The following is a 9,482-nucleotide window of genomic DNA, read 5'->3' as shown; positions in this document are numbered from 1 at the left end:
TTTATATATATATATATATATATATATATATATATATATATATATATATATATATATATATATATATATATATATATATATATATATATATATATATATATATATATATATATATGTAAGGCACTGTGAATTAAATACTGTGAATCCCAAACCCAAAACTGACAAAAATACACTCCCTGATTTATCACTTTTTGAATACTTACTGAATTCATGCAAACGTTTTAAAGCCACAGTCATCGTTTTATAGAGCAAAATACCTACATGCTCTCAAATGTATCTAAATTTATTTTATATTTACATAAAAATATCAATAAAATAAACTGCTTTTTTCCCCAAGCAAATACAGGCTGGTGCTTTTACCATATTTGACTGTATACCATCAATCTACTAGTTAAAAATGATGGACACAACAAAACCATACTGAATCTTTCTTAGACTTAACAAACAAATGCTAGCTCACTACTTTGACATGAACCATGAGGATAAACAGACCGAGGCCCTGACTCTCTCTCTCTCTCTCTCTCTATTTCTGAAAAACCTTACTGATAAAAAATGTTTTAAACCATGTACAGACATACATCTGTCCTCCCAACTGAAATGAATGTGATTAGTAAAGTGGCACACAATAATAATTATATTAATAATGATTGTACGGTAACGCAATATGATCATAAGTAACTGGGAATTGAACAGCCGGCCTATACAGTATTATTACATGTAAACCTGTTATATAAACAATGTTAGTTTTCCAGTTAAGATAGTTAGTCCTGCTAATATCCATTTTCCTCCATTTGCCTGAGCTCTGCTAGGCTGCATTACTCAGATGGCCATAGCTTTCTAGGACTGGATGGACTTCTCGGGTTTGCTTTGGGAACCTAGAAGAAAAAAGGTAATCAAATGAGTTAAACATGTATAAAGACTTATAAAGACATGTTCAACATTGACTTATTTCCAATGGGTCTTAATGTCCCAGCGGCAGCATTATGCATGAGCTCAACAGATACTCCCAGATAGATATTTCTGGTTGGTGGATGACTCTCAGTTCAGTAAAGACACTAAGGTGTTTAAAAACTCTAGCAGCACTGCTGTGTTTCAACCACTCATAGCAGCACAACACACACTAAAGCCCTATCCGGTCGAGAAAAGTTTCTCAGGGGAACGTCTGTTAAAAATAGAGACTCTTGCATCCGGACTGCATTTGAAAAAACAGGAGTTCAGTAGCTCCTCCATTTCCAGTCACTGTTGTTTTTACAAGGATCTCCGTGGAAATGTGCCGCCAAAGTGTAAGTAAGGTGAATGGCAGTGGACAAATACTGTAGCTATTTTATTAAAAAAACACATACATGGTCAATCCGGATGGGAAAAAAAATCACAGAGGACCCCCCAATAAAAGAGAAAAATACCCTAGAACCCCCTGAGAAACTAATCCCATCCGGATAGGGCTTAATACAACACCACCAGGCCAGTCTCTCTGCAGTCCTGAAAATGACCCACAGCCCAAATAATTCCTGCTCTGCAGTGGTCCCGAGCATTAAAGAACAGTGAAAAGAAAAAAAAAAAGTATGTAGAGAAACAGAAGGACTACAGTCTGTAATGTACTGTAGTCTACAAAGTGCTCCTACATGGTAGGTGGAGCTGACAGGAGCTGACCACCGAGAGAGTGGTAACATGAAGGTGGTCAACACAAAACTTTCAAATCAGCTTCCAGTACCTAAATCCACTAGCGCTCCACTCCCCAAACCTCTCCAGAACGCTGGCAGGGTCACCGCAGTACTTGATATGTTCATATTTCTCATACCAGTCTCATGACTTGAGCCTATTTTTAGGGTCTGAATCTGGTAGCTGGGTTTTTAGGAGTTTTAGGTGGTGATTCCAAAAGCAGTGATGCTTTGCAAACGCCACACAGTTTATGGTCATGGGTTAAACTCAGCCATTGTTTCAACAGCTTCATGCAATGTTCAGAGTTGCATCATTTTTTTTGGCCAACAGAGTTAAACCACTATAGTTAGTTGAGCTGAGGCAAACTTTATGCATAATAATCTGCCACACGATGTGCACGATGTTTCCCTGTCCTTTATGATCCATAGCTGAGAAATTACAGCAACTCAAATCAACTCGATACAGTTTGGAGGAAGGTGGCAGAGATTGTTTGTGTCTCTAGTGAGTTTTGAAAATAATAATACACCATTTAATTGGGAAAGTTGGCTTTTGTAAGCCTATGCGCTGCTCACTAGATAATGTCATGGAGCTCTATCAAACATTTATAATTTGTAAGTTTATAAGTTTATAGGAGTGTAAATTCAGCTTAATCCTTTTTTTCTGATTAGCCTAACTAACAAGTGGTTTATTTAAAGTCCACATAGCTGAGCCTAAAATCTGTGAGCGCTTGTGAAAATGCTCCTACTTTCACTATTACATATATAAAGAACTTAGTAAATTTGTAAAAAATAAAAAATCAACTAAATTTTTTGGCTAAGCTGATAATGTATTATTCTCCTTTCAGGTTTTAATAATGTCTTGGACAGTTCTTATCCTAATTCCAGTAACTTCCCTTTCCTTATTATGATCTTTGTCTGCTGCAGGCCAAAAATTTGACCCTTTTGAAAACACACCAACATCCTTTCTACCATCACAGGATGTCTTGTGACGTGGTTGTTTAAGAAATGATCATCAATTGGCATTAAAAGAATTTAACTAAACATATTAAATATTAAATCTTAATCTAAAAAAGTTTTGTGTTAACCTTTAATATACCAGATCTTCCTTTTTCTGTATCTATAATAACGTTTAGCCGGCAAAGCAAATGGTGTTCTGTGGGGAATAGGACTGGGTATTGAATTTTAATACCAAAAAGGCACCAACAGAAATGTATCGGTATTGCCGAGTACCAAAAGTTACATAAAAAAAAAAAAATGGTGCTTATTTTCGATAATTTGCCTGAAACACACACACAATCGTGCCATGTCGATTAGCACAAGGCGTCTGTGAGCTGATGTATCGGAACCAGGTTGCTGTGCTTTCCAACGAGTGCGCTGTGATAACTCGGGTTACTCGGTAACCCTCCTGGAGTTGGGGCATCACTAATGATAGGGGGGGTCCTAATGAGTGGGTTGGGTATTTAGCCATGTAAATTGGGGGAAAAAAGGGGAGAAAAAAAAAATCTGATAAATAAAAAAAACAATGTAATAATTAATTCCATATTATGTGTATGTACATATGTATATAAAGGTGTATGACTTATTTACTTGTGTGGACATGTGTGTTTGAACTGTATGTGCAGGAAAGGGGCAGGGTGGACCAGTGGGTGTGGAAGAGACGGGAAGGGTTTTCATTTTTGTTTCTCTTCTTTCTGATTTCTCTTGCTCTAACACACACAAAACACACACACAGCCTTCATCAATTATGCTTTGTACTAAATACCTAAAAATAACAGATTATTTGATTTAAAACAATAATGGACCACCTACCTCTCCCTGAGCTTTAGAGTAGTTCATGTGTGCATACAGCAGCACAGCGATGTCATTGTGGGATGCCTCCAGGGCAATGGACAGGGCGTTGCTGCCATCCTGCAGAAATAAAGTTAGAAGTTATGATTCACTCATTATTGTAATTTGCTCCATGTTCCCTGTAAAACTGACTGAATCCTGTTACTTAGTGTGAATTAAGTGTGTATACATTGTCTACGATGGAAATGTCACAGCCTGCCTGCTCCAGCAGCAGGGAGACGATCTCAGCACGGCCGTGTTCGCTGGCACACATCAGCGCCGTGGAGCCTTCGTCGTCCTGTATGTTCACACTGGCACCGCATTCCAGTAGTGCTCGCACCATCTCCTGCCTCCCGTGACTCACTGCCAGCATCAGTGCAGTCTGCCCAGCCTGAAGAGTTGAAAGACACAGTGTTTAAAACAGCTGTTTACTTGGAAATCTAATTTTCTCAATTTCCCCTCAGTCTACATGTCTCATATCCTTATTTGCTTGTTTCCTTTTGTTTGAAGTGGAGCTATGAGATTACATTAGTAACAAATAAAAAACAACCTTTTAGCTGCAGGCAAATTTTATATCTAAATCTAAATGTACCCAATCACTTAATGACATTTTTTCAATAGAGAAATTTCAGGTTTCCAAGTTTTCTTGTACGTAATTGTACTCTTGCTTATTTTCATATACAGCTCTGGAAAAAAAAAATAAGAGACCAATTAAAAATGATAAGCTTCTTTGATTTTACCGAATTGAAAACCTCTGGAATATAATCAAGAGAAAGATAGATGATCACAAGCCATCAAACCAAACTGAACTGCTTCAATTTTTGCACTTAAAGGCATAAAGTCACCCAAAATCACTGTGAAAGACTGGTGGAGGAGAACATGCCACAATGCATTCAAACCAGGAATGATTAAAAACCAGGGATATTCCAGCAAATATTGATTTCTGAACTCTTAAAACTTTATGAATATGAACTTGTGTTGTTGTTTTTTTTTGCATTATTTGAGGTCTGAAAGCTCTGCATCTTTTTTTGTTATGTCAGCCATTTCTCATTTTCTGCAAATAAATGCTCTAAATCACTATTCTCTGTTTTTACACCATTAACAAACTCTTAAGTAACTATTTTTCTTCTCTGGGTGCTGCAATCTTAAAATTATCATTATAAGCTGACTGATGAGCACAAATGAATAGGTATAACAGGGGGACAGATTGCAAAACTAATTTAGTGAAAATCCATGAACATTAAAGAGATCATTTCAGCAACATCTGGAATTCATGCATTTCCAATGTATTGTGTATAAAAACATACTTTTACCTTGATGATTTGAACAAATACTGATTTCTAGCAATTTCTGGTCCCTATCGCCGGAATTGTAAGCTAAAAGCATTGTATTTTTGGAATGCTTGGGGTGAATAGAGAAAGGCTATTCAACAAAAGTTCCCATTCGTTATCATGTTTCACTATTCACTATGTTTCAGTCCATTTAACACTGGATTTCTCCTTAAACAACTAACGAACATAGTGATATCCACATCCCTGAATCATCCCACAGTTTAAGGTAGGTGTGTCATGATTTAGGGTTAAAAAGCACTATGATAATTGGTAGAATATAAGCTTTACCTGTTTGCTACATTAGCCAAATGTTTCAAGTGCAAATCTAAAGAATATCTGTACAGTACATTGTCTTTATACTAGCCCCCATTCATTTTGTAGCAATAATAAAAACTAGTGCTGTTTGTCTTTTGATTTTATAATGTAGGATTCAAGATTCAAAGAGAAACAAGTTTCCTTGTACAATAGAATTCTTTCTTTGCCCCTCATAAAGAGAAAAGTAGAAAATATACAATAAAGCATGTAATAAAAAAATAACAAAATATATTTAATATTAAATTGGTGTTAAATTTTCATCCAGGATGGACATATGTACATGATAACAGTAATGTTAATGGATATTGTTTACAAGTAAGTGCATGATTATCTGCAGCAGAGAAATATGAAATATGCTCAGCTAAAAGTGCTGTATTTCAGGATGCTGGTGATGAAAAGGTGGTGGGCTATTCAACAAAATATAAACTTCTATGAAATAGTCTCTATGGGACTACACAAAAACAAACAACAAAAAAACACAGGGACCTCTTATTAATATTTTTTTTAACCCAACATATTTTCGCTGATTGACACAGATAGCACAATCAGAATAAATTTGACATTAATTTTATTACAGGGACATAATAAACATTAAATCAACATTATTATTTCATAAAAGAAATGTGCTAGATTAAGTCAAATAGCTGATTTTCATCTGCAGCCCTTGCAGTTACTCAAAATGAGCTCTACTGAGACGCTGAGCCAAACAATAAAAGAGGGTTAGCAGATTATTAGTAGAATTTCAAGCAGTAATACAAGTAAATACTCACCTGGCTTGCCTTAGCATTGACATTGCCCTGACTAAACAGCTTCTTAACCACCACCATGTCTTCCTCCTCCTTCACTGCAGATAATGCTGCCAGCATCACAGCGGTATATCCGGCCTTGTTCTGCTGATCCACGTTACACTTCCCTGTATAACACACACCATCACACATATAACATTACATTAATACCCACACGTCTACCACAGTCGTCCAGATCCAGAATTACATTCACCCCGACAACCAGTGTGTGACTTAGAATAACCTGTGTCGAGCAGGAGGCCAACCACAGTGAAGTTGGAATGCGAGACGCTGTAATGCAAAGCTGTGTTGCCATTGCCGTCAGTCATGTTGACTACGTGGCCCAGCAGGACAGGGGAGATTTCAGAGAAAGCCATCAGGTAGTTGGAGACCCGCGTCGGCTGAGACATCTTAGCACTGGATACCCTGAACCATTCCAACTGCACGGTGTGGGTGCTGGACAGCTGCAACAGTGAAGTTAACAGAAGCAGGCTGTGATTAATGACAATGGAAGAAATCAAAGCAATAAACTGTGGGACATGAGTGTCATAATAATGTGCAAAGAAGAAAACCTACCAGTTCTTTACTCTTTGCTGCTTTGGCACCATCATTTAGGTGGTTCTTCAAAATGAGGCAAGCCTCACGCATCTTTGAACTCAGCTCAAACCTGAAATACAATGTCTGATATGTTTAAAATGGAAAATAACTTAAACCTGCAATAGCAATGCAACATCACTTTAAAGGCTATGGATCACAGAACAAAAACAGAACAAGACAGACAAATTTGTTTTATGGTCAACACCTAATCAGAAAAAAGTTGGAATAGCATGGAAATTCAAGAAACAAAGCATGAACTCAAGATATTTCATATTTTGTTTGCTCAACTTTGTTTATTTGTTAATCTACATTCATTCCTGCATTTCAGACATTCCAGTCAGGACAGGCCACGACAGGCCAGTCCAGTGCCCTCTTCTTCTACAGGTGCATCTTACAAAAAAATAAAATATAATTGAAAAGTTACTTCATTTCAGTAAATCAGTTCAGAATGAGAAACTCATTCTGGTATTTTTGGCAGTTTGGGCAGTGTGCCAAGTACTGCTGGAAAATGAAATCCACATCTTTATAAAAGTAGTCAGCAATGGGAAACATTAAGTGCTGTAAGATTCTCCAGGAAATCACTGCACTGACTTTGGACTTGATAAAACACAGTGGATCAATACCAGCAGATGACATGACTCTCTAAACCATCTTCCCTGATCAGTAAATTTTACATTTTATTTGTAAATCAAGGAAGCAGAGTCTGGAGGAAGAGTGAAGAGACACACAGTCCAAGCTGCTTGAGGTCTAGTGTGAAGTTTCCACAATTAGTGATGGTTTGGAGAGACATGATCCACTGTGTTCTATCAAGTCTAAAATCAGTGCAGAGTTTTTCCACAAAATCTTACAGCACTTCATGCTTCCCTCTGCTACTGACAACTGCCCACACTGCCAAAAGCACCAATAGGTCTTATATAATAGTCTAATATACTAAATATACTGACTTCTGGGTTTTTTTCTGGCTGTAAGCCAAAATCAACAATTAAATAAATCAACAATTAAAATAGATCACTCTGTGTGCAATACATCTATATAATATATATATGAGTTTCACATTTTAAACTGAATTACTGAAAAAAAATAACTTTTCAATGATATTCTAATTGTTTTGAGATGCACCTGCATGTTGCTTAAGATTTCAGTGTTCTTTTCTTTCTTAATATTGCATAATGGAAGTGTAACACGTTTGGACTTGTTACTGAAAACAGTCTGGATGGTCATTTTCGTCTTTAGGCTGTATCCTTACAAAATCTATTTCTTTAAAAAAAATGCCTCGGAGACCAGAAATATAAATTCCACATCTGGACATGGGCTATTGTCTTGAACGGTAAGTTTTATCTGTACTGTAGTGTCCCAACACTGTCCCAACTTTTTTTTTAGACTGTGTTGCAGGCCCAAAACGCAGAAACAAATGAATATTAACAATTTAAATTACCAGACAAAAGCAGAAATGTTTAAAATTCACAATCTATGCTAAAATGTAAGTCAAAGTAAAATGTAAAAAAACACTGCATTTTTTTATTTGACATACTGAGCACCAGTAGGAAATATCTTAAACCTGTACCGTTTCTTTTGACTAATAAACTACACACTGGGGTAAAGAGGATCATATAGAGCTCTACATTATATACAATATAATTTTTTTTTTATCATATTGTGATCAATTTTCTAATTATGTTGACAATAAGCATATCGAGGACATCAGTACTTAAGACACCATCCAAACTGTACATTTCATTACAGAGAGTGTATCAAAACATGTCTCTAAACATTGTGATATATTTTATCACCCAGCTCTATTAGTAAGTGATTACATAGCCCACGGGTGGTGGCTTTAATATTGTTCATATTGATGTCGGAATTATATTGTATCGACCGAAATGTATCATAATATAGTTTTTTTTTTTTTCATATTGACCAGACTAAGAATTACATTAATTAAAAAAAAAAAGTAAATATCTTATGGGACTTACTTTTCTTTTACTTCCTCAGTCTGCTCCTTCCCCTCTTCTGTAACAGCTTGTACATTTTCATCACTATCGCTGTCCTCCAAATTTATATTCCTTTCCTCATCAGAAGTGTCCTCCAGAGCTGCTGCTGCCTCCTCCTCACTGCTGTCTGAACAAGCACCATCAGCACTTTCATCAGAGGAACTTCCTTCTTCACCCTCCTCTTCATCCTCCTCCTCTTCTTCTTCACTAGAGCTTGATTCATACCTAGACAGAACAGCAAACTACATGTCAATTTAACATAATTTTAAAAAGGCATATGGTTGAACTTACTCAACATCAAGATGATGTCTGAACTCCAAAACTAAAGATTCAATCAATCAAATCAAACTGAATGAGAACATATTGTATCAAACTGTAATGCGTTTTATTGTACATACCCATTATGCTAACATAGCTCACAATACTTTTAAGTCAGGTATGGAAACATGTTAATATTTACTGTTGTCTTGTAAATCTTTACATCGCTATTTTAAACCAATGAAAAAGTTATAGTCAGCCATATATTTTATATGTAGCATGCATTCAAATGAACAAAATTTTGTGCTACTTTATGAATATGTCTTTAAGACTAAAAAACAATTATAACATTTTGCAATGCATTTATTATGAATTATAAGTTTATACACACTTATAAAAATGCATAACACATAATAACATACCAAATTATTGTGATCATAATGCACCACAGGCTGTGTTTTTTATTGTTATATGTCAACACAATGAAACTTAATTCCAGCTTGCAGTGCATTATGCATTAGTTCATTATGACTAACAAAGCTGTCTGTTTAAAAAAAACAACAAAAAAAATAACAATGCCTTGCAAAAATTACTTTAACCACTGATGAATTATACTTATCTTATATGAATATTATAACAGCTTAGGCATTTTTAATTAAACATTTTATGCGTTTGAATGCTTTGGGTAAAACGTATTGGTCTGTTTATGATTTTTTCGAT

General features: G+C 35.8%; 1 protein-coding gene across 3 annotated transcripts in view; it reads right to left on the bottom strand.

Annotated features, from left to right (window-relative positions):
- Positions 1-503: 503 nt before the first annotated feature.
- Positions 504-9,482, bottom strand: part of kank3 (KN motif and ankyrin repeat domains 3) — a 52,023-nt gene continuing 43,044 nt past the window's right edge. For all 3 annotated transcript variants that reach the window (XM_049485541.1, XM_015605499.3, XM_007247932.4), the window contains 7 exons: positions 8,487-8,729; positions 6,493-6,583; positions 6,161-6,380; positions 5,902-6,044; positions 3,676-3,876; positions 3,468-3,566; positions 504-875 (listed from right to left, as the gene is read on the bottom strand). In XM_049485541.1, coding sequence (XP_049341498.1) covers positions 816-875; positions 3,468-3,566; positions 3,676-3,876; positions 5,902-6,044; positions 6,161-6,380; positions 6,493-6,583; positions 8,487-8,729 — 1,057 coding nt within the window. In that variant the 3' untranslated portion in view covers positions 504-815. The remainder of the gene's footprint in view (positions 876-3,467; positions 3,567-3,675; positions 3,877-5,901; positions 6,045-6,160; positions 6,381-6,492; positions 6,584-8,486; positions 8,730-9,482) is intronic.

This window comes from Astyanax mexicanus, chromosome 12 (assembly GCF_023375975.1).
Source record: "Astyanax mexicanus isolate ESR-SI-001 chromosome 12, AstMex3_surface, whole genome shotgun sequence".
Classification (NCBI taxonomy): domain Eukaryota; kingdom Metazoa; phylum Chordata; class Actinopteri; order Characiformes; family Acestrorhamphidae; genus Astyanax; species Astyanax mexicanus.
The sequence above is the reverse complement of the archived record's forward strand: the minus strand, read 5'-3'. Positions and strand labels throughout refer to the sequence as shown.